Here is a 25,877-nt window from a genome sequence, read left to right as displayed (position 1 = left end):
AATTTTGGATTTTGATCCCATTTATAATAAAAAGTACATGAAGTCCCCATGAGATATAAATTAGAAGGAAAAAGAAACCAAATTTCATGGACCACGGCAGCTTTAAAACCCTGAGGATAGATTTTATTTGATTAACACTCAGAGGTGGTTGTTTGTGCTGTGCAGATTTCATGGTTCAAGGACTAGAACAGTTTGCTACGCATCAAGTTAGCCAGGCTTTGTGCCTACCTCCCTGATGATGTGTGACTTCAGACAAGTTTTGTTTTGAGCTGTCCCAGATCCTGGAAATCATACCCGCCCCTGGCCTCTTGGCCTAAAGATGGGACAGCTTCTGAGCTGTTACCAGCCCCACGACACTTCACTTTTTTTTTTTTTTTTTGGCTCCCTTAAGCCTTATCCTCACTTTGTAAATAGTTAAATTGTGTCATCTGTTCCTGCCAGAATTCTAAATGTTTTTATGAAATCTATAGGAAATACATTCTTACTCTTCCCAGCTTTTGGAGGCATTGGCTATATTTAATGATTGTCTTTGTGGACTGGCATGTGGATGCATGTGTTTGTGAGTTGCTATGGCTTACAGAGCCAGGAACAAATCATACACCCTTCAACTTGGACACCTGTATGGAATGGAGCCTAGGTACAACTCTTGTATACCCAACTATGGAGTACCCAGAGTTACCCAGAACCTGTCTTTGGGTCCCATGCCCTTCCCACTGCAGCAAATATTAGAGATGGTTAAGGAGTTAGAAGAAGGCCAGTACTCTCTGAAACATCTACCTTTTTTCCATTTTTATTGGGGCTGGATGCTGGTTTGTGAGCTAGAAGATCCAAGAAGGGTATATCTCAATAGAGAGGTGTTGTTGGAGATGATAATCTAAAGGGTTTATTAACTCTATCACCTTAAGTAGCTTTAAAAAAAAATGGGGGAAGGTAATCTTCCAGTTTGGACTGGAGGTAGGAGAGACATATCAGGAAGCAAACCAGTCAATATCTCTAGCTTGGGTTGTCTCTTGGTATATGACATATTCACTTTATGCTATAATTTACCAAGTACCTTAGAAAAAAGCTGGTGGATGGTCTGCAGCTCTTCTGGGCTTGTGATAGTACATATGAGCAAGTTGCTAGGATAAAGCCATAGCTGCTGCAGTATGGTATACTCTTGGCAGAGGGGTGAATTATACTATGTAATTTCTGTAAAGGCAGTGTTGGTGGGTCAGCCATATTCTTTGACGGATAAATGCCAGAAATATTCTCTCAGATTTTCACTGGTCATCAAGTAGAGGACTTGAATAGTGCTATCTAGAATGATGGTGTAAAAGGGCTGCTTTATGTTAGATTATATATTCAGGTAAGCAATAGAGATAAAATAATATGTCTTAAAATATAAGAAAAATTACCCTATATCTGCCTGAATACCCAAGTCCCTGAATATGAAAATGTTTGTGCAATTTCCTAGCTGTACCCCAAATCACATTTCACAGAGAGTCAATGAATAGCCTCATACCACAAAGTAATACACTTTTCAACCTTTAGTAAAGTTTTATATATCATTTAAGTACTTTTTTCCACAAATAAACAGAAGTTACCCCCTATATGATGAATAAAGAACGATAAAATAATACTGAAATATAGTTTCTGTGCTGTAAGCTTCCTTTACACCAGCCTAAAAATTTATGCACAAACAAAATAAAAAGCATTACATATCATAGATATTTAGTCTTCTAAGGAAATAATAAAACCATGTAGAAGTGGAAAAATTTTCCCTTCTTCCTTTCTAGATTCTATGGCTGGCCTAATAATTAAATTGACGTAAGACAGATAAGTAGGAGAAAAACAAATTTCATACGTATGGGAGCCTCATAAAAACGTGTGACTCAAAGGAGGCTTTTAAATCTTTAAGATGAAGAAACAATAAATTTGTGAATAATTGACAAAATAAAAGGGATTTGGGATTGGGGAATAAATTGGTGAAGAATTAACAAGGTTTGTTTATACTGTTGGGACGGTTTTTTCCTGCAGCCTCCCCCCCCTCCCCCCCAAGAGCTCCATACCCTTATTGGAGCTGCCTCCCTCCATCTCCTTATCGGAGATGTCTCCCTCCATCCCCTTATCGGAGATGTCTCCCGCGGCACTATGGTTAGAGGCCTCCCTGTCAAAACAATGTTGAGCGATCACATCTGCTAGAGACGGACCTCCCTAGCACCCCGACCAGATTTCCCCCCCAACCCGGAGGCCTAAACATATAAAACAAAGTGGCCAACCCCAGTTAGTGCTCAGTTCTTTGGGAACAATCCCACTGAGCCCACTGGCGTAATAAAGCTGTGTTCTCCCTGATCTCTGTGTGCTGCTTGAGTCTCTAGGTCCTTGTCATTCTTCCGCAACAATACAACTTTCTGGACACTACATTCCGTGTCTGGTGACATGGAATTCTCCTGGTACAGGGAGGATAGCTTTCACATGGGAGATTTATCTCCTGCATTCAGGGAGACAAGGGAGGGTCAGAGTGTCTGTTTTGTACTGGCTGGTTCTCAAGTACCTTTAATTCAAAAGAATCAATACATCAAAGTGGCATATTTTGAAGAGGGATATTTTGCTCCCTTTCAACCAGAAAATGTTAAACCTGAGAATGACAAGAGTTCTTTATCTTTGATAAAAGAAGAGACCCTATCAAGGGTTAAAAGGAATACTCAGGGCAGTGTATGACCTGGGTGACAGGTGAAGGCATTCTTAGGTTCACTAACTAAATGCACTCATGGCCTTAGGAAAGAGACATGTATGATAAAATCTGGAGTGATGGATCATGGAGACAGCTAGGGACTATTTGGAGACCTGTTGGCCTGAAGACCTATAGGCCTGAGGTAATCCTTCCTTGGGAGAAGGAGGGTTATATTATTTTATGAAATGATCAGTCAAGTGTAGCCACAAAAGGAGACAGACAGACGCAGAAAAAGTTTATTATATTCCCAGGTCCTAGAGACAGGAAGCATGCCACACAGGAGCATGTGGAAGCGTAGTCAGGAGGCAGAAGATAGGAGGGAGCAGAAGGTTTAGGCCACAACCTTTATTGGGGTTTCTAGGGAGAAAGGGTAAACAGTTTAAGATTAGCTAGTTTAAATAATTTCACTGAGCTCTAACCTATAGGGATGGCCCCTGTACCTGGGATGATTAAGGGAGAGGAATATTGACTCTTGGGGGTGTACAGGCCAAACGGAGGAGGGATGGCTCTGGATTGGTTAATTTACATATCAAGGGCATGCTGAGTCCTTGCTCTCACTAAGAATTGGATAGCCGCAGGAGAGTCAGCCTCTCCCCAACCAGAAATGTTGTTTTAAGGTGTCAAAACATAATATACAGAAAAAATTAAATACAGACAATACAGGGGACCCTTCTATACACATCAATTGCCTATATTTATATGTATAATAACATTAAGTTTATACATGAATTGAGTTATAATTGGCTAAGTGGCATGTTATGTTGACATTTAATTAAACAGTTATTTACTTTGATTTTGCAGGAATTTGGCAATGGGGAACTGGGTATTTTAGAGGTGTTTGGTTGCTTTGAGGTCTCAAATATGCTTTTAGACCCTCGAAAAACTCATAAACCTGAGGATAGCTCAGACTCCAGGCTATAACCTAGTCTATCATATTGCCTTACTCTACCTTCACATTTTTCAGCAGGGATGGGTTGTGACAACCCTTAACTTTTAATAGGTATATTATCACCCCTCCACTCAATAGGACCAGACAAATTTGCCCTTGACTAATGGACTGTAAAATTCCCTGGCATCAACTGACCTGATCCACCACAGAACAGGTACAGTGGCCCTGCTTTCCATGGAACCAGCAGATATATACTATTTGTGGTCTCCCAGGCAAGAGAAATTATGGCCTGGCTGCAAGCAATCTCAGTACAATTGAGGATCTGTTGCTAGCTTCACCTGTAGCCCAATTTAAGATGCTCAATCAATCAGAACAGCGTATGTATGTATCAAGGGACTATTATATTCAGATAATCTTCTATGACAACAATGGACAAATAAAAATACAAATCCTATAATTCTCTCTCATGCACAGTCAAACTTCCTGAAAGAACGATTTCTGATTGTTGCTATCTACCCCCAATTCTTTACTGCCTATTCATTCTTCAACCCAATGCATCTACCATATCACTGAAGCCCTTATTATCTTATCTCCTTCTAACCACTCCCACTTTCTGAAAACTCCCTACTTCTTTGTTTTCATTTATGCAACTCCTTTGGTTTCCCCTTTTTCCTCTGGATGTCTTTTTTGAGACTCATTGGTAGATTCTTCTTTCTCCTCCCATACCTTACCTGTCTCTGCTCCGTTCTCTATCATTCTCACTCAATACACTTTCCTGCTTTGGGACCTCATACACATGCATGGATTAATTTAATAAATAAGGCTAATGACAACCAAATCTATTTTTTCCAACCCAGACCTCTATATACAACCTGCTTTAACATGTCTCAAGATTAACTCATTATCTTTATTGTCCTATTCTTTTTTTCTTCCTCTATTTTCTTTTTTGGTAATGGGATTACCATCAAATCATTCTTCAAAGTGAAAACATTAGGAGTTATCCTCAACTACAATCTCTTCCACAACTAATTAGCCAAAGGTAGATGCTACTCCCTAGTATTCATTGCCTCTTTCCCTTATCCATGGCTCTAATTCTGCCTTAAAGCCTTCACTCCTTTTATCCTGGCCTAACTGCAGTAGTATTTTAAGAAACCTTCCAGTCTGCAGTTGATGCTCTAATTCTTCCTCCACACCACAGCCAGAATGTTTCTAAATGGCAAATTGGATCAAGTTATTCCCCCTTAAAAAAAAATCCTTTCAGATGTTCTCTATAGTTTTCAGTTTAAAAATTAAACTCCTCTGCTTAATCCTGGGTGTTCCATGATCAGGCCCCCCTGCTAATGTGAAGATCAGCTTTATCTCCTCCCACTACAGTTAGTTATACCTCCTTTAATCTTCTGCACTACTTTTAACCTCTCAGTCGTCAAACATGCAATTCTGTCAGGTATATCCTTACCACTTTTCACTACTAACTTCTTTTAATCTAAGCAAAAGGACTGGGCGGGGGCAAGAAAAAAGCTTCTGGAATTCTAGTAATGTTCTATTTCTTGGTCTTAGTTTGTCATACATTTACAAAAATTCTCAAACTGTCACTTATGATTCATGCACTTTGTGTACATATACATTAACTAAAAAGTTATTTAAAACTTAAAAAGAATTAAGCTCACAGGTATCCTGCTCTAGAAAGCCTTCTTTGAAACTTCAAGCTAATTAAAATGACTTCTTCCATGCATACATCTGTGTATTTGTGTCAAACTGTGTGTAATTGTAGATTGTTGGTCTCTCTCTCCTCTAGGATCTTTTTAAGGGGAAAGACTGTTTCTCATTAACTTTGTAGGACCAGCACCTAGCACAGTGTTCAACAAAGTAGTAGGTACTCAAAAGATATGTGATACAGATACAAATGACTCCTCTCCTTCTGCTTGAAGGAGATAGAGGCAGCCTGACTGGTCATAGTCACGAGAAATTGGAGTTAGATTCCACAGAGTTTTGACAGAGTCCTGTTCCTACTAAAATCAACAACCTTTACCAGAAACTGAAGGTCTAAGCTCAGCTTAAGTAGAAGAGAACCAAGAAGCAAATTTCAGGGATAGATATAGATTGAAAGCCTAGAACAAGAGATTAGAATTGGGATAATTCAATGAGACTAGAGTTTAGAGGACAGGCAGGACAGAAATAAGCCAAAAGGGATTCTGGGTGATGGTGAGAAACACAAGCTCATATTTGGGCTTTGAGTTTGGAGTTCAAGGGCTGTTAGGTATCAGTGTGCAAGTCACACTGACTATAAGACCAGGGATAGGAGAGACAGCCAGTTAAGCAAGGGACTGGGGCTGCTGGGTGAGACCTGGGGGCTCAGATGCAGTACATTTCTCTCAAGTACAACTAGACAGGTTAGTTAATATGACATCAGGGAGTTAGAAATTCGTTGGTAGACTGAGCAAAAACAGACCAAAAACAGAACATAGGGCAACCATACCAGGACAACCATCCCAGGACAAAAATATCATCAATCATACTCTGGGACAAATGGCTTTGTCTCATTCGTCTCCCCCAAGCTGAGCAGTAGAGCGAGTCTGGCAAACATTGTAACCAGAGGCACCCACATCCCAACATCCCCCTCCCAGGTAGAAATAAAGGTATATAAATACCAGCTTTTGCCTTAGCTAGTGGGTATCCCAGCTTCGGGTACCCCCTCCCGCTCGGGAGCTGTAACTCTTTGTTTGCTATAATAAACTATCTTCCTGTGCAACTTTTTGCCTCTCCCTGATCCGAGTATCCATTCTTCGGCTCCACGAGAGTATGAACCCCGGCATTCACTAAGCAACATCCTACATCACAACTATCATCAAGGGGCAAAGCTTTAGTCAGTGGAGAAACCAGCAGTTTGTTTCTAATTCACTCTCCTTTTGCAATCTTCATATCTAGTCATTCACCTCATCAAATTAAGCCTCTATAACTGTTTTCTGCCTCTCATTTCTAATTCCTCTTGATACCACCTTAGTAGTAACATGTTTTGAATGGCCCAAAAGATTAGTTGGACCAAGTAACTTGTGCTTCTCTGGAGAATTTGAAAAAATTGCCAATTAACCATCAGAATTAAGAATAAAAAATAGAGACAATAGGAGCATCTGTGATGGATTATATACAAGTTAAGGTATTATGGAACAGAAACTTTGAGGAAGCAGAGGGAGTCAGCGAATAAAGGAGGTGAACAGAAGGAACCCTTCGGGAGAAATGGAGACACTAAGAGAGATAGGCCATGTGGTGACCGACAAAAGAAACAGAAAAATGTAGCCAGTCACTAGAACCATCTGTCATTTAGTAAAAGCATCTCACTTTTCCAGTTACTGTCTATATATGGACATAAAATATATCCTTTTTTTGGGTAAATTGAGTTGTTCTGTTATCTGCAACTAAATGAGCGACCCTAAGACAATCACAGACTTGAGAGTCAGCTGTCCTGAAGTTTAAATCCACCTTGGGGTTATGGTGTAATGAGTGGGTGAGGTAAAGTATGTAAAACAACTCGCACGTGACAAGCATAAGGCTGCACTCAAAAATGTTAACTCTCCATGATAGCTGTTTTCTTCATCAACTCAGCTAGGCCCCAGTTATTCAATCAAAAGGTTAATCTAGGTGTTGCTCTGGGGTATTTTGTAGTTCTGTCTAAAGTTCAATTGACTAAGTATTCTACATAATGTGGGTGAGTCTGATGCAATTAGTGCAAAAGATTTAAGAACAGAACTGAGGCTGTTTTCCACAGAGAAGTTCCACCTGAGAATTTCTGCTGTAGAGTTTCAGCAGCTCTTCCTGAGGACCTGCACTGCAGATTTTGGTCTGGCTTTGCTAGCTCCTGCAATCAAGTAAGCCGATTCCTTAATCTATATCTCTTACTCGTTTTTCTTTCTCTGGTTGAACCCTGACTGAGAGACTCTCTTTCCTGCAGATTGTCTACCCTATGAAGTGTTTCATAAATCATTGGTAGAAGCAGGAAAGTTTTTAGACACTCAAAGACCCATGCCATCCCCTTTGCTAGACTTGTTTTATTGAAATTTTCTCAATTCTTTAAAGCTTTGGAATAGTCTATATGTTAGTAAGTAAACATTGGAGAATGTAAAATAAGGAATTCCTATTGCGTTCTATGTTTTAAATGGTATTTAACTTTAATTATTAAAATTTACAAGTTATATTTTTTTACAGAAGTATATGTTTGTGGAGGTAAAAATGAAAGTTCTGTTTTCTCCACCTTCTTCCTCTTATCCAGTTTTTCTCTCTGAAGATAACCACTGCTAATAATTTGGATTTTGTCTCCAGCTCTTTTGCTAAGCATATATGTATATGAATGTTTATGTTTTAAAAAGGTCTAGCTATAGACATACACACATATACGTATTAAAGCATAAATGAGATCAAGCTATGCAAAGTTTTAAAACAATGTTTTCACTTAGCAATATGTTTTGACTATTTTTCTAAGTCTCTCTGTATATACATATGTGTGCCTTTACATTGTTTCTTCTTAAGTTGTGGCATACTCATTACTAAGTGTGATTGTTCTATAATATGTTTACTGTTCTGTTGAGTTGCTCCCTACTATAATATAGGAAAGAATATCCTTGTATATGTAACCTTGGGTACATATATAAGAGATATTCTTTAGATTAGATTCCTAGATATGGAATTGCTGGGTTAAAGATTACATATATTTAAAATACTACATTATTTTAGTATAATAGTAAACTAAATATAATATAATATATGGTAATATAATAGTTGACTCTCCCACCAAAATTATATGGGATTACTATTTAATCACATGATATGTATCATCAATATTTAAAATACTTCTACCAAGTTCATGCAGATCACAACTGAGCCATTTATCACTCTATCCACCGGAATTTTTGGAAACATTAATATATTTCTTTAACATTTTGTCCAAAGTCCAGTTAAATTTCAAACTCCTCTAAATCCTTTCTTGGTTTATTCAACCCACAGTAATCTATTCCTTCTAAAAATCCAAAGATTTAACTGTTAACACTTATTTGTCATTAAGTAATATAGCAACTTCTCAAACTGCTTTGTAATTGCGTTGTTATTCAACTTCTGGACTTTAGAATGACTACTTTGTTGTAGTCAAGACTATGGAAAGAATCCACAATCAAATCAACCAGTGAGGCAAGTAGTTGAATCCAATCAAGAATTTAGCTGCAACATGGTAGGGGGTGCCAAATTTCATCTATCCAAATCTGGTAAATAAAGTTTAGTTGCTGAGGGTACTTGAGAATCCCTTGTTGACAAACCAACCGTACAAAAGGGCCCATGGGTCCATTCTTACTCTTAACATTATAATCCTGGAACTATATAATTTTCAGATTCTGTGTTCTGGTCTGGAATATCTGGTGAATAAGCAACTACATTATTGTCCTGAATCTCTAGCCCATGTTAGATATTAAATTCTGTTGTCTTAAGTAGAATAAATACTTTGCAGCTCTATAAAGGTCTGGACTTGGTCACAATGCTATGCACCTAGTAAATATTAGGAATGAATGATTAACAGATGAGGCATTTATTGCTTGTGAAATTTTCTTAAAAACAACAATTATCGTCATCACCACAAAATAATTTGCAGTAAAATGTAATAAGAATTAGTGAACACCATAGATATTGCAATGGACTAAGCAAGGGATGTTGATAGCTCCAACTAAGGTGTGTCAACGGCCTTCAGCCAAAGAGCACACAAAGAACACACCTATAGATGAAAAAGTTGGATTTATTACTCTTGCAGTGAGGTGTCTTAGTTAGAGGGTGTTTCTCTTACTGAGACACTTCATGACTATAAATTCAATTATAGAATTTAGGCTTTGGTTTGGTGGCAGAAGGTCTAAGAAAAAGAGGATTTGCTTTAGTTTAGATATTGTGAGAAAGTGGGGTCAATTCTATGATTAGGTATGTCAATAAATCTAAGAAGTGGCAGTCATTCCTTTTAGTCAAGAGAGGGTATTTGGTATTTTGCGGTGGCTCAGACACTTTATAAAGTGGCTTTGTTTTCTCTCATTTTATCATGGTTTCAGAGTAATCTTGTCTGAGGTTGGTATTCTATGAGACTGTTTATGTCGAACAGGGAAATATACCTTGGTTATGGTTGTCAGGCCAGCTTTTGACTATCAGTGGCTGCTTTCTTTTTTTTTTTTCTGTTTCTCAGGTGCTAGTAGAGGAGATAAAAGTAAATAAATCCCAATGTCCTGCATACAACGTCTATAGTACTGGATATGATGGCAGGAGGTGACGTCAGAGGGTGATTTGTAGGTTTCTGACTTATAAATAGAGAGGATTACTATTCACTAAGATAGTACCAGCTTTGTGTTATCTTCCAATTTAATACCAAAAATACAGATGCTTCTTGACTTATATGGGGTTACATCCTGATATATCTAAGTTGAAAATACTATCATAAGTTGAAAACGCTTCTAATACATCTAAATTATCAAACATCATAGCTTAGCCTAGCCAACCTTAAGTGTGATCAGTACACAATATTTAAAAAATGCTGGCAACACAGTACACTGTAGAATATCAGTTGTTTATGCTCATGATTGCATGGCTGACTGAAGCTGCCCAGAATCATATGGTATCATAATGCATATAGCTAGCCTGGGAAAGGTGAAAATTCAGAATGTGCAGTATGGTTTTTACTGAATGCCTATTGCTTTTGCATAATCATAAAGCCAAAAAATCGTAAGTTGAAAAAATCATAAGTCGGGGACCATCTGTATATGAAAAGTTAACATTATCATACCCATTTTACATATGGGAAATTAAGACTATGCAGGTTAAATACCTTGCCCACTGTTGCTTGGAACCAGAAGTCAAATTCAGGATAGCCTGACTATGAAGTCATACTGACTTTGTAAAAAGTTGAGATAAATTTCACATAATTTTAAAGTATACAATTCAATGATTTTTTAGTACAGTCACAATGTTTTGCAACCATCACCACTGTTGAATTCTAGACCATTTTCATCATCCTCAAATGAAACCCCATGTCTATTAAGCAGTTACTCCATTCCCTTCTCCCTGTGGTTGCCCTTGGCAACCACTAATCTTTCTGTCGCTATGGATTTACTTATTTTGGACACTTCATAAATGGAATCATACAATATGTGGCATTTTTTTTTCTGGCTTCTTTCACTTAGCACAATGATTTCAAGGTTTATCCATGTTGTAGTATGTATCAGTACTTCATTCCTTTTTATGATTGAATAAAATACCATTGTATGGACATACCACATTTGTTTATCCATTCATCAGTTGATGGACGTTTGGATGTTTCCATTTTTTTGGCTATTCTGCTATGAATATTCATATTCATGTATGAGTTTTTGTTTGAACATACATTTTTAATTCTCTTGAGTATACACCTAAGAGTAGAATTGCTGGGTCATATAGTAATTCTTTATTTAACTTTTGAGGAACCACCAAATTATTTTTCATAGTGACTACACAATTTTACATTTCTGCCAGCCAATATATGAAGTTTCCAAATTCTCCACATTCTCACCAACAATTGTTATTATGCCTTTTTTATTTGTTTGTTTATGGCCATCCTAGTAGGTTTGAGAGGTATCTCATTGTGGTTTTGATTTGCATTTCCTTAATGGCTAAATATGTTGAGCATGTTTTTATATGTGTATTAGCCATCTGTAAATCTTCCTTGGAGAAACGTCTATTCAAGTCTTTTGGCCATTCTTAAATTAGGTTGTGTTTTGTTATGAGATGTAAGAGTTCTTTATATATTCTGGATACTACCTGCTTATCCGATATATTATTTGTCAATATTTTTTCCCATTCTGTTAAGTTGACTCTTCACTATTATCCTTTCATGCACAAGGTTTTTTTTTTACATTTTTTAAAATTAGTTTCAGGTGCACAAGACAAAGTAATACTTAGATGTTTATCATTTATATCTCTCACACTGTGTGAACCCCCTCCCCCCATCCACTATCCCTCTGACATCGCACACAGCCATTACATTTCCACTGTCTCTATTCCTAATGCTGTACTCTGCTTCTTGTGAGTATATACATACACACACACACACACACACACACACATATATATAAACACACACACACACACACACATATATATACATATACATACATATATACACATAAACGTGTAGTTGATACTCATTATTGTTCAGTTTCAGCTTCAGGTGTACAATGCAGTGATCAGGCATCTACATCATCCCTGAGGTGGTCTCCCTAATGAGACAAGTGTCCATCAGATACCCCACAAAATCTTTACAACATTATTGATTACATTCCCCAAATTAATTTTCAAAACCCTGTGGCCATCCATGCACAAGTTTTTGATGAAGTTTAATTTCTCTATTTTTTTTCTTTTGTTGCTTGTGCTTTTGTTGTCATTTAAAAGACTATTATCATATACAAGGTCATGAAGACTTCCACCTATATTTCCTTCTAAGATTTTTATAGTTTTAGCTCTTACACTTAGATATTTGACAAATTTTAAGTTAATTTTTGTATACGGTATGTGGTAGAGGCCCAAATTCATTCTTTTGCATGTGGATATCCAGTTGTCCCAGCATCAGTTGTTGAAAAGAGTGTGATCTTTCTCCCATTGAATGGTCCTGGTACCTTTGTCAGAAATCAGTTGAACATAGACGAAAGGGCTAATTTCTCGACTCTCAAGTCTAATCCATCATACTGATTTTTTAAATGTAACTTTTTATAAATCAGTTTTAGAATTAATTTTATTTAGCATCTTATCTCCAAAACTTCCAAAATAATTTATCATTTATTCAGTTGATCGAAATGAGCTAGAATTAAATTTCCTGTGGGAAAAATTTACTAAAAATTAAGGGAATGGTTTCATAGCAATATTATGACAATGTTAGACTATGTTACAATTATGTACTTAATTATTAGAATCATTTCTAAAGGTATAAATTTATGAGACATTAAGGAATCCATTTCAATATATCTGAAAAGGAAATTACAATAACAAGAATATTAGATACTATATAGCATAATATAAAATATGAATGGATACACAAAATAAGGATTTTTAATATTTAACTCTTTCACAAATTTATATACAATAAGATTAAAACAATATAGTTGTGCATTCAACTTTCCCTATGGATCTGCTTATCTGTATTGCAAGGTTTGCTGGGTAATAAGTGTACAGTGATATGGTTATTCTAAATATTTTTTTCACAGTCAAGGATAGTTGTAAGGGACAAATAGGAACTCTGCCATGTTGGCGCCCTACATTTTGCTGGATAAAATCTTATTTCCTTGCAATGTTCTGTCATCCTTCACTCCCAAATACTATTCTCTCCTGTTACACTCTCTTATATAGTGAGCATTTCTTTGAGAGAAGCATCATGTACATACAAAAAGTAGAAAATTGTGACCTGGTTGACACTGCTGAGGTTAAAAACCCATAGCAGAGAACAGAATTTTCTCTTCTCAATATTCAAGCCACTCCCTTCTAAGCATTCATTAATTATCATATGTAAAGTTTTAGTGTGGTTTCTAAACTATGGACTGCTTCCAGATTTGTTACTGGAAACACCAACTCATTTTAGGTGTCATCTTCACAGTCCTCATATTCTTTATTACAAAGCAGCCTGAAGGTGACCATGCATATTCCATATTAAGAGGAAATGCTTTTAGGTACAAACATAAACACATGCCTCAGATAATTAAAACATATAGCACATGCTTGGATAGTAATGCTTTGAAGAGATGGTTTGGAGTTACAATTATTCAGATTCTCTCATTAGGAGTTTCCATAGATCATGACGTGATAGAAGTTTATTCACTTGAAAGTGAACCCCAAAGGGAAAGAGAAAAATTTATCACTGATACCATCGAAAACTCAGAATGAGTCAAATAAAAAAGGACACAGATTATGAAAACACGATCCTCCCACCTTGCTGTTAAGGATTTACCTTCTGCTTTCTCCCTGCTCCCAGACCCTGCAGTTCTGTCGTTTCCCAGTAGGGGACATTGTTGCGTTAAAAACTGTACCAGTTCAGTATCACCCTGCCGGGCCTGTGTTCCTTCTCTCTTTTCAAGACATACATCTTTTTAAAGTCATATATATGAATATTATTTCTTTAAACTCTTAAGAAATTGAGAGCTGAAGAAAAAACAATTCTTGAAGGATCCTTCTTTCACCCACTATCTTCAGAGATATTTCATTGTAAGTGACATTCTTGAAGGTCGGTATCAAAGTCCCAAAGTACGAAATGCATCTCGTAAGTCATCAACCTCATATAGGGGCTGTGGAGAAAGAGAAATAAATTGAGTGGATGACTGTAGCATTTTGGAAGAAGGTAAGTTAGGAAGGAGGAGAAAGAGGAGATCGGAAGAGGAAAGGAAGGAATTCTACCAGGAGGGGAATACATCCTGAGGAACGGCTAACAGAACGAAGTCATGTGAGGCGGGATGAGGGGGAAGGAATCTTAGCCGAAGGCACTGAATTGTGAAACAACAGCATAAACTCAATTGTAGGAGAAATGACAACAAAAAAATACAAATAGAAAATAAGGTTTTCGCCAGAGGAAGATGAGAGAGTGATAAACACACAAACATATATACATATATGAAAACGTCAGAAATATAAGAAAAGAAAATGTAAGTAACTCCAGGAGGAGACGACTTGGGAGAGAGAAAGAAAATAAGCAAAGGAGCCCTTACCAAAAGGATGCGTCGAAGCTGTCTGGATAGACGAACTGAATTTTCGTGCAGCCCCTCCCAGGCTTTGAAAGTTCGTTCACGATTTTCCACAAAAGTATTCCAGCAATAAAAATAATCTTTAAAAGAAGAGGGGAGGGAGTAGAAGATCGCTTAGATCCCAAATCAAGAGGAAAGAAAGAAATCCCTAGCCCCTGACGCTTTTTAATTCTATAATAATTTCTCCCAAGGCCATGTGCCCAACCCCATTAATTTTCCTCCAATTCTAGTTGATAATTTTGGGCTCCAAAGGTGAACTAGAACGCTTATATAGTTCTCTTACCCCCCCACCCCTCCCGTCGGGTTTCTCCTCTGACTCCTAGTATTCTGGATTGCAATCCCAAGTGAGAGCTGCTACCCTGAGTCTGAGAAGAAAGGTTCCTTCGCACCTTTGAAGGTCATGATGGCGATTTGGACCCCAGCGCGGTGCAGCCGCCGCAGCCCCTCGGGCTCAGCCTTGCGGTCCTCGCAGAAGTAGAGGCGCGCGGTGAAGATCCTCAGGCTGAGATTGGGGTTCCCTTTTAGAAAGTTAGCCACGTGCCGGGCACAGTCGTAGCAGGGACTCCAAGAGGTGAACCAGGTGACACGGTAGCACCGGCCAGGGTCCAGGTCCCAGTCGGAGATGTAGCGAAGGAAGAGCAATTCCACGTGGCAACCTGACTGGGGAGGGAGCACCGAACTCAGCAGATGTTTACTGGCCTCTGTTGCGGTGCTGGTAGCTTTGCAGTCATTAACCCATCTCCCTCCCACAATGATCTTTTTTGGGGTGGCTGTAGTTTTGTCCTTAAGTTACTGAAAGGTTAAGCAACTGGGGGAAAGAGCACTGCTGAGCCAGAACGCTTGCACCCTAGGCCCTGAAGAGTGGAGAAAGGCTATGGATAGTCTGAGGAATGGGGAGGATGAAATGAGTTGCATTTAGCTGGAGTAGCATCACATGATCTCAGTAGAGATTGGATTTGTTAGTGAAGTTACTTTTTGCGTCTTTGAGGGGAAGGAAATTGGCTTGTAAGTACTTGGTGATGCAACATTGTAGAAATATACCACTAGGTGGAGGTAGGGAAATTTATGGTTGGGAGGGCTGGAAGAGTAAGATAGATTTTTGTGAAGCCCACAGGTCAGTGTTGTAGGAGAGGCAGTAGGGACTGCTATGGACTGAGAGCAATTAAATAATGTGTTTGCTCATTGTATGAGCCCTGTGATTGTAGTAATAATCGCAATAGTGAGATATAGCAAGTCCACTTAGTACTGCAGAGAAGTCCTGGGTCCCAGAATCTGAAGACCTGGGTTCCATTTCCTGGCATCACCCCTCCTGTGACTTAAACAAGTTACCCAATTCTCGATCTTCTAATCTTATCAGTAAAATAGGCTGGTATTGTCCTCATTACATGAGAGGGAAGTAAAGGGTTGGTAACAGCAAAGCCTTCTATAGTTGGAATGTGTCATATCACCAAATAGGAAAGAGATTAGGATGTAAAACAATTACAGTGAGATAATTTACATAATAGGAAGGGAGGCAAAGAAAACTGAATAGTAAAATAAGCACTAAACAAGGAGCTAGATGATGTCATTCCACCCATGGGTTCTTCGAGACCAGATGTCACTGCATGTTATGAGAGAGGAAATATCCATTAGCAGAAGCTTATGTCAACCCATTTGGATTTTGGTGAAAAAGTTTCTTGGAAATGCAATTTTCTGATCTCCGCTGCTGAGAGATTGATTTACCATATTTTGCCGTGTATAATGCACACTTTTTTTGTCCAAATTTGTGAAGGAAAAATAAGGATGCGCATCGCACATGGGTAGTACTAATTCCATCTCTATATAAATGTTTTCAATTCTTTTATTTATGCTTTTGAGTTAAAAGTGCAATAATAAGTAAATAAATGCTAAAGTTTCTTTATAATACAAAAAACAAGTACCTAAATATAAACAAATACAAACTGGAATTAAAAAACTATAACGAAAGATTTTTTTCCCCCTGAAAGTTTGGGCCAAAAACATGGGTGCACATTACACACGGGAGTACATAATACATGGCAACACACTGAGTTTTCTGGATCTTGCCATGCTGAACGTACTCACTGGCCTATGCTCTATGTGAGACAGAGGGAACAGAAATTGTTGGGAAAACAGCACTGAGTCATTGTTCATGTTTCCTAAATTTTTCTTCCTTAATTTTCAAACATTCTAGAGACACAACTTATTTTTCACATTTAAAATTTAGCTTGAATGATTTGATTATATTCTCCCCAAATCAAAAGGCTCTTACCTCTGATTTCTTCCTTAATTTCAAAGGCAATTCAGATGCTGGGGAAAGTGGAGGAAAGTTTGGGAGCAGTTATTCTTGGCATTGAAGCGAAGTGTGGCATTAATGTGCCCAGCATGATGGGGAGGACATTGAATGACATCCTTTGGGGTGTATCTATTATGATTGATTTGACATGTAAAATATTTTTTAAAATTTGAGGAATCTAGTGAGGACAAATGCAAAACAGGTTGAAAGTAGTACCATCAGCAGGTAGGGGGCTCTAAAAGTGCCCACGGTTTAGCTTTTAATTGCCTCAGAAGCAAATATTAATTGATACCTTGTTTCGAAGGTAACCAAAGTCCAATGAAAAGGAGGTGGCACTGTCTCGCCGTTTCACCACATAGCACAAGTAGGTCTCATGCCGACCCTTAGCCCAGCGGACGTTTTTGAAATGGTAAAGAAACTTCCTCTGCTTCATCAGGAGGCTGTGGGTAACAGGAGGAAGAAAAATGTAGGAGTACAGCTCATTCTCTGGTCACTCCTGGCTTTCCTTCAGTTGTTTTTAAATCTATAATTACTTGGGCCAAACCAGAAAAGATATTCTTGCTTCCTTTGCTGGAAGCCTAAGACCTACTGAGCTTGGAATCCATTATAAAGCCTTTTGATGCTTATATTTAAGACCAATTGAGAGATAGCAAGAACCCCAAAGCCATACAAACTCACAGGACAGTCTCCTCCCTCAGCTCTCTTCTAGATGTTGATAACTTGGAATGACAAACTTGTTCCTCAGTCCCATAATTATATTTTTTCAGGTTTCCCCGGCAATCTCTACCTAAATGCCCAATGTGTACTTCAAACTCAATATGGTCAAAAATTTTATTCCTAAACTGCCCTGTCATGAGACTGCCCTGCCTGTCCTCCTGACTTTTCCATCTCAGGTAGCCAGGCCAAAAGCGTGGGACCATCTTTGATTCTTTTTCACTCCTCATATTTATTTAGTACTCTAAATTTATTGACTCAAACCTCCAAATATCTCTTGAATTTGTACCTGCTCTATCCTGTTTTCTGTTTCAATCTAAGCTATCCAAGCTATACTAGAGTGATCTCGCCAAAATCCAGATGTGACCATGTCTTTCCCATGCTCCTAACGATTCTGTTCTGCCTACAGGATAAACTCCAAATTCTTTGATGTGGTATTTAGGCCAGTTTTTACATTTGGACATCAATTTACATCTCTGCCTTCTTTCCTGGTACTTTCCCCCCTTTTCCATCACTTAGGCCCCCTCTGCAGCAGGCCCCTGTCACTAGTCCTCTTTCCTTTTTCTTTCCAGGCATCTTGCTGATGGCACTTCCCCTGACTAAGTGCTTCCCTACCTTTTTCCACAGGGCAAAACCTACACATCTTTCAAAGCCTAACCACAGTTTCAATTCTCCTAGTAAGGCCTTTCCCACCACCACTATCCCAAATGTACCAGGCAAAAATCGAAATAACAGCAACCAAAACCCCTCTTGTATTTTCCCATTGTTTGTTCTCCAGCTTATCCCTATCAAAGACTTTCTCCTTTGTTATCAATTGATTGCTGATACCTCTGTCTCTCTGGTTAGACTTTCTGTGTTTTGAGGCAGAAAGTGTCACTTTATGAAGAATATATTTTTTAAAAGTTTAAGAGCAATACTTGACTGTTGTCAACTTGAATACTACGAAAAAGTAGAAAGTTATAAAATTTAAAATATTAAAAAAATTTAACATTTGGAATATCAGTCAGCATCTAATAATTAAACATAGTGCCTAATGACAATTACTGTTAAAATTATGTTTTTCCTTCTAGTCTTTTTATAAGCATATATTTACCTGATTTTGATTATACAGATCTCATATAATTTGGTGTTCTGCTCTTTTAACTCGGCAGTGTAATCTAAATACTATGGTATATTCACATGCAGGGACTGGTCTTCTTGCTTGGTGTTTCCTAGCTCCTGGCACAGTATCTTGCATATCATAAGCTCTACGTGGATTTGAATTTGTTGAAATACTCTCTGCTGACTCAAGTTTCTTTGCTGTTGGGAACATAACATAAGCTACACCTTGTGGTTGGTCCCAAAGCACCAATAGTGTCTCTGGTTTTTGTCCCTAGTCCTTTCCAGAAATGTATTTATCCAATTTGTGAAAATAATGTTGCCACCTAATGGCACTTGGCAGAAATGAAAAGAATTTGTAAAAATAAACACCTCGTCAAGGATTTGAATACGGTTTGCTGGTAAGAGAATTGAAACTTTTTTCACTTTTTTTTTACATTGAGGTGTAATTTACATACTTCAGCCATTTAAATTGTACAGTTCTATGAGTACTGGCAAATGTAAACACCCAAAACTGCTACCACAATCAGGATACAGAACATTGCCAGGGCACCCCTCCCCCAAAGTTCTCACCTTTTCAGTCAGTTCTTCCCCTCCCCACCCCAGGCGACCATTAATTTGCTTTCTGTAACTGTAAATTACTTCTCATTTCCCAGGGTTTCATATAAATCATGCATCATCTCTTTCTTTGTATCTGACTTGTTTCACTTAGCATAATGACTTTGAAATTTATTCATGATGTTGCTTGTATCAGTAGTTTGTTCCCTATTACTGCACAGTGGTATTCCATTGCATGGGCATAGCGCATTTTGTTTATTCATTCACCTGTTGATGGACATGTGGACTATTTCCACATGTCACTTTATTGTGAATAAAGCTCCTGTGAACATTTATGTACCAGTCTTTGCATGGACATATGTTGAGGATTGATATTTTAATACTGTATACATGTGGTAGACCCTGAATTTAAAAGTTAAGTATCTAAATGTCAACCTTATTAAGAAGATAAGCGAGGACAAGAACTTTTTATAGCTGTCTCAATTTAAATGTCTTGCTTTACACACATGAATACACTTTCAATCCTGTGGCAGAGATTTATCACCAATATACATATTATGTGTGTCAGACAATATAAAAATTAGCCAACCATATTATTTTAGAATTAAACATGCATATTTGGCAGGAATCTGAAATGGATGCTAACAAAGATCTAATAATAATTGGCTTTACTTTAAAATAATAGTAATTTCATATGGTAATCACCATAGTACTACTACCACCGTTACTTTTATTATGGTTACATACTTAGCGTATAATAGCCCATAGCATATGTAAGTTGAATATATAATAAGTATTTAGTAAATACTGAAGAGAAAGAAAAAAAAAAAAATCTCTCTTTGGGGCCCAGTCAGTTTTAAACAGATTTAGCATCATCTCAGTACCAATGACTCTCCTTTACATTTAACCTACTCTCTGGACTACATGGATGATAAAGGGCGGGCAGGGTTAACTATATCAAGCACAGCAGGGGGTGTGGCAGGTCTTGTTACCATGAGGAAGAAAATGTGTTCTGAAAATTATAGAAAATGACATGACATAGGTAAAGGAATTCAGATGGACTTTTGCTTCCTACTCCACATGAAAATACAATAGTTCTTTACTGTTTCTGTCAAAAGTTACTAGTCACAGTGAAGTGAATTGCATGACTGTGACTTGTTAATTAACTGTCTTGATCCATCACTTCTAGATGCCTATTGCTAGCACCTTGTTCTTCTGTTGGGTTTTCTTCTGGGTACAAAGGACTTTGAAGAGGCAGTTTTCAGGCGCACAGGTTGACAGCTGTCTGGACAGCTGTGCTCCCTGAGGCAGAACACTAGTTGCATCCCCAGCAATGCAAACCAGAGACAAATGGGTTAAAAATAATTGTGATAAAATCAACCTCTCCTGCCGGGTGCCATCACTAATGAGTTCTGCAGGTATTATTTTCCTTAATGATAATCATACATTTCCCTTTTTCTCCTGTTGAATTGCATCTTTCCTTCTTTTTTATTTGACTTTCTCTGAATTTCCACTACTGATTTTTACCACTGTTTTACATTTTATTATACAAGTATCTCCACTGAGCCCTTTACCTCTGACTTATACTTTAGTTTTCAAAATTTTATTGAAACAGAGCAGACATTTGACATTTTTGCCCTCAAGAACATTTCCTGAAGAACACTTACTCTACCATTAAAAATCTTAACTCTGTAAGTGTAAATTCTTTGTAAAAGAATTAAATTGAGATAATGTATATAAATCAGGTATCATTCTCATAAATTTGTAGTAATCATAAGCAGGAATAAAATAAGTTCTGTGATAGTAACTTAAGTGACATAAACTGCATGTGAAGACATTGTGAAAATCTTCCAGAATACACATTTAAGAAGTAAGTCCAGCCATGTCTAAAGAAATTGAAATTTCTAGGTAAATAAGAAAAACACCATTAACTGCTTAACAATTGGACCTATAACATTAAATAACTTGCTTGACTAAATTTTTCTCCTTATGACAGACACAGTGATAGTGACTTTCAAGCAATTTATTTTGAATACTGGCATTTAATGAAATAATTTCCTTACTATGTAACTAAATTATTCAGTAAAATCTCCCTAGGTAAGTTTATCTTCATGTGCTTTTTATAGTTGCGTATTTATAAAATTATTATTACAATCACCACTACTGTTTTTAGTATAGTATTGCTATTTCCTTGTCATGATCTGAGTCTCTAAACATTTGCTGTGTTAATATTATTACCACAAACTAGATCTAACGGCAGTACAAATCTCAGTACAAGTCAATACACGGTACATATATGTTCGTATAAATATGGAAAAGAGAGAGAAAGAGAGAACTAAGTAGACAGCATGTAAGATCTGCACAGAAGATGAGACAGATCCAGAGAAATAAATGTGCATCTTGACCAAGCAGATCTTGTGAATCAGATAGTTATAGAAGAGAAAGGGGTAGGTATGTCATTCCTCAGATTTTCTCTGAGAGAAAAGCCAGTGCAGCCACCCATGAGGAGACTGCCTCTTTACCTGTCCATAGTGGAATCCAGAGTGTCTTTCGTGGCTCCCTGCAAGTATGAGGCCAAGGAAAGGCTTGCTTCAAGCCCAGCTGCTTCACTGACTGACAGTGCATTGGCCCCACACATTCAAATTTGAGCTTACCCTTTTGGGCTCCTCCTCCCACAGCATCACCACCCTCAGGTACCCCAATGGCCTTCCTCCTGTTTGGGTCCAGTGACGATGGGTGGGGTTGTCAATGGCAGAGTCACATGGATGAAAATGATTGAGGGCCCTCTGCTTAATGTACAGGTTCCTTGAGGGCTGCTTCTCTGAAAATCCAGACCATGCTCCACAGGTAACAAAGATCGGGAGACTGTAGCAATAGACACTGTGTCAGCTGTAATCTTGGTAGCAAATAATATCTTTAATTTTAAAAGCATAATAGTAATGTTCATTTAAATACTATCTTGTGTTCCCAGAGCTAAAAGCATCTATTCCCTTGTTTAGACAATCTCTGAATGAATCTCAATAGAGACCAGCACAAAAACAGAAATTTTGCCTCCCAAACCACTGGTTTTTTTTCTTTCTGATCATGTTACAAGAATTGCCAGAAGACTACATGATTACACCAAAGAGCAATTTTTGCATAAACCGTCTTTTCCACAAAAGCCATGTATTAAATTGAAGTCAGAAGTAGCAGCATCTCAAACAGTGAAAAAAGAATGTTTCATCAGACAGAATCAGCATCTCAATGACTGCATTGAACTTGGAAAACAAGTTGGGCTTTTAAAGAAGAGGCTTTAAGTTCCTGTCCTCATACAATGCAGTCTATTAAAGATTTTGATTCTCTCCCATCTCACTCCTTACGCATTCTATTGATTCATTCAATAGAGCCTTAATGCTACATGATAGAAACTGTGCCAGGCACTGAGGATACAGTGGTGAGCAGAGAAGCTAGAGTCCATGCTCTCTACCTACCTCAAGACGTTAAATGCCATCTATACATTGATGATGCCCAAATCTATAGTCTTCAATTCAAGGCAAATGTATCCAACTTCTGCCTCAGTGTCTCCATTTGGATGTTTGACTGGCATCTTAAACATGCCTAAAACTGAGCACTTGCTCTTTCTCCCAACACATAACCTGCTCCTCTTGTCATCTTCCCTACCTCAATAACAGTGTCATTCGTCCCACTGCGCAGGCCAACCTGGCAGTCTTCCTTGATTGCTCTCTTCCTTTTAAGTCCCATGCCCAATCCATTAGCAAATCCTGTGAGCTCTGCTTACAAAGTAAATCCAGGAAATGGACCACTTTTACCACCTCCACATCCAAGTAGACTGCATTATGGCATTTAGCCTCCCACCTGGTCTTCCTGCTTCCACCCACCTGTCTTCCTGCTTCCACCTTTATTCAATTACAGTTTATTCTCCACACAGGAATTAGAGTAATCCTTTCAAAAACATTTTAGATCATGTCAAAACTCTCTGTGACTCAATAATAGTCAACATCCTTACAGTGGCTCATAGACCCTATACCATCCGCTCCTGCTTTACCTGTCTGACCTTATCATCTTTGACTTTCTTCCTTGCTTGCGCGAAGAACACATGTTCCTGCCTCTGCCTTTAAACTTGCTGGATCCTCTGTCTGGTATGTTCTTTCCCTATATAGAGTTATGGCTTGATCTCTTAATTTTTTATTTCTTTACGCAAATACTTTCTTGTAGTTGAGGCTTTTCCTAGTGACCATATCGAAAATTTCAACATATTTCACCATCCAAACACTTTCCCCTTTCCTAGTTTGTATTTGTATTTAGCATTTATTACCTAAAATAACACGATTGTCTATGTTCTTCATTGAATCTTAGGTCCATGATGAGGGGGATTTTTGTCTGATTTTTCCCCCCCATAGTGATACACAATGTTGGCATGTTGGCATGTAGCAGACCCTGAAAAATATTATTGAATGAATCAACGAGGATCTCATGGAACTTACAGTCAAGTGGGAAAGACACATCATTCAAATAACTGAACATGTAAATATATAATTAAAACTGATGTTTGATGTGAAAGAAAAGTACACATCACATAACAAGAGACCTGACTGGCCCAGGGATTCAGTGAAAGGACTACTGGTTGGGAGATGGTAATAGACAACCTCTTATCTCCCTTCTCAGTCGAAGATTCTTTGATGATTGGGTTGTTGAAGAAAGAGTGTTCGCTGGTGCTTCTTAGCATTCCACGCCCCAAGTAGAAATTTTCTAATTTCACCCTTTGTTAAATCAGAGATGTTTAGAGTTCCCTATTTGCTCTATCCTTTCTCTCCTCACCCCACTGATCCAAGGACATTAAGGAAAATTTCTAAAGTAGGTTTATCCAAGTAACAGCTAAGAGTTTTGAGTGTTTGTTATGGTTAGGCATTGTGCTAATCACTTTAAATACACAGTAAGCATACTTAGGAAGCTGGTGGTAGGGACAAAGTCTCTTGTGTACTCCTGAGTTGTGCTCATGGTCACTGATCCTATGAATTGCATATTCCTCTTAGCTTCACTGTGGGTCCCCAGACAAGGATGGCATGATGCTAGTTTACTCCCAAGGGTTCTGTAGGAGGGAGTGAATTTAATGTGGGCAAGCCTCACTTGTCTTTACCATGAGATCTCTCACTTTACTCCAACACAACCACAACAAATTGTAAAGATACAGCAGATTTTACTGAGGCGTTAGAGAAACCAAAGGGAATTAATGCATGTGAGAGAAGTCATACATTAATAGGTTTATTATGGCTTTTATTATACTTTAAGAGAAAATTTCCCCAAAATTAAACTCTTCACAGGGGCCCTGCTCATGACCACAACCCATTCCTAACCTTGTTCCCGTCCTTGAGTCTACTCTGTTATAAAGCCTGTTTTTCCAGTTTCCACAGGGGAGCACTGCCTTATATTCTCATGGATTATTCTCACCCAAGGACCTATGCTTCCTCTCTAGACATTAATGTCTCCAAGTCTTAATTATTTCTGAAAAAAATTCTGCAGGGTGCCAGAAAGACAATAGATGGTAGTCACCTTTGGTACTCAATTCCACAGAATAGATGGATGAGGGAAGGAGGGAAGGAGACTTCTTCTGCAGAAGCCACAGTGGGGTATAGACATGTGAAATCTGATCCTTTTAAGTTGTCTCTGGACATTACCATATTTTCATCCAATTGTCCAGAGAATAACACACACACACACACACACACACACACACACACACACACTCTTCCAAAAGATAAATTTTAATTCTCAGAGATGGTACCATTTCTAAATCCAAAAAAATAGAAAATAAAAAATTCCCAACTGCCCCAGTGAGAAGCTCCCACACTGATATTGCAGTTTGTATGTCACATGACTATGCAAAGCTGTATTAGTTCTTCTTTCATATTCTCTTTAAATTATGCCCCTTTGTTCCAGCCAGAAATAAAAAAAACTGGCCCATTGCTTAGCCACATGCTTCTTTTTTATTTGGTTTGAGTTTGGTTTGTTTTTGTTTTTTTGTGATTCCACGCTTGTTTAAGTGTATAATTCAGTGGCGTTAATTACATTCAATGCTGTGCAGCCAACACCATTATGTATTTCCAAAATCTTTTCATCCCCAAAAGAAATTCTGCAACCATTAATCACCATTCCCTCCTTTTCCCAGCCCATGGTAACCTCTAATCTACTTTTTGTCTCTATGAATTTGCCAATTTTATAAGTATTTGTCCTTCTGTGTCTGGCTTATTTCACTTTGCATAACATTTTCAAGATTCATCCGTGGTATAATATGTACCAGAACTTAATTCCTTTCTATGGTTGAATGATATTCCATTGTACGTATATACCTCTTTTATTTATTTATTTATTTTTATTTTTATAAATTTTATTGGGGAATATTAGGGGATAGTGTTTTTCTCCAGGGCCCATCAACTCCAAGTAGTTGTCCTTCAATCTAATTGTGGAGGGCGCAGCTCAGCTCCAACTCCAGTTGCCATTTTCAATCTTTAGTTGCAGGGGACGCAGCCTATCATAATTGAACCGGTGACCTTGTTGTTGAGAGCTCGTGCTATAACCAATTGAGCCATCTGGCCACCCCTCCGGAAGCTCATCAGGAGCTTGTGTCTTCAATCTAGTTGTGGAAGGCACAGCTCACTGGCCCATGTGGGAATCGAACTGGCAAACCTGTTCAGAGCTTGCACTCTAACCAACTGAGCTATCCGGTCGCCTCACCGCTTTTATTTATTTACTCATCTGTTGACAGATTTTTGGGTTGTTTCCACCTTTCGGCTATTGTGAATAATGTGTATACATATCTGAGTCCCTGTTTTCAAAACGACT

The 25,877-nt window shown here is 38.1% G+C and overlaps 1 protein-coding gene across 1 annotated transcript; it reads right to left on the bottom strand.

The window, feature by feature from the left end:
- Positions 1 to 12,363: 12,363 nt before the first annotated feature.
- Positions 12,364 to 21,698, bottom strand: AICDA (activation induced cytidine deaminase). The gene is made up of 5 exons (XM_019713475.2): positions 21,560 to 21,698; positions 16,960 to 17,107; positions 14,764 to 15,034; positions 14,339 to 14,454; positions 12,364 to 13,921 (listed from the first exon to the last, which is right to left on the bottom strand). Exons 1-5 carry the CDS (start codon positions 21,673 to 21,675, stop codon positions 13,868 to 13,870), a joined length of 705 nt encoding a protein of 234 aa, XP_019569034.2. The 5' UTR covers positions 21,676 to 21,698; the 3' UTR covers positions 12,364 to 13,867.
- Positions 21,699 to 25,877: the final 4,179 nt, after the last annotated feature.

This window comes from Rhinolophus sinicus, linkage group LG02 (assembly GCF_036562045.2).
Source record: "Rhinolophus sinicus isolate RSC01 linkage group LG02, ASM3656204v1, whole genome shotgun sequence".
NCBI classification, from domain to species: domain Eukaryota; kingdom Metazoa; phylum Chordata; class Mammalia; order Chiroptera; family Rhinolophidae; genus Rhinolophus; species Rhinolophus sinicus.
This window is presented reverse-complemented; position numbering and strand designations above follow the sequence as displayed.

What these genes read in the sequence shown, in the direction of transcription:
- AICDA (XM_019713475.2), bottom strand. Translation starts at nt 21,675, where the DNA reads ATGTGTGGGGCCAATGCACTGTCAGTCAGTGAAGCAGCTGGGCTTGAA. An exon ending in CGCCATCATGACCTTCAAAG is followed by an intron (nt 14,455 to 14,763) that starts GTGCGAAGGAAC and finishes CTTCTTTTAAAG; the next exon opens with ATTATTTTTATTGCTGGAAT. An exon ending in AGCTTCGACGCATCCTTTTG is followed by an intron (nt 13,922 to 14,338) that starts GTAAGGGCTCCT and finishes CTTTCTCCACAG; the next exon opens with CCCCTATATGAGGTTGATGA.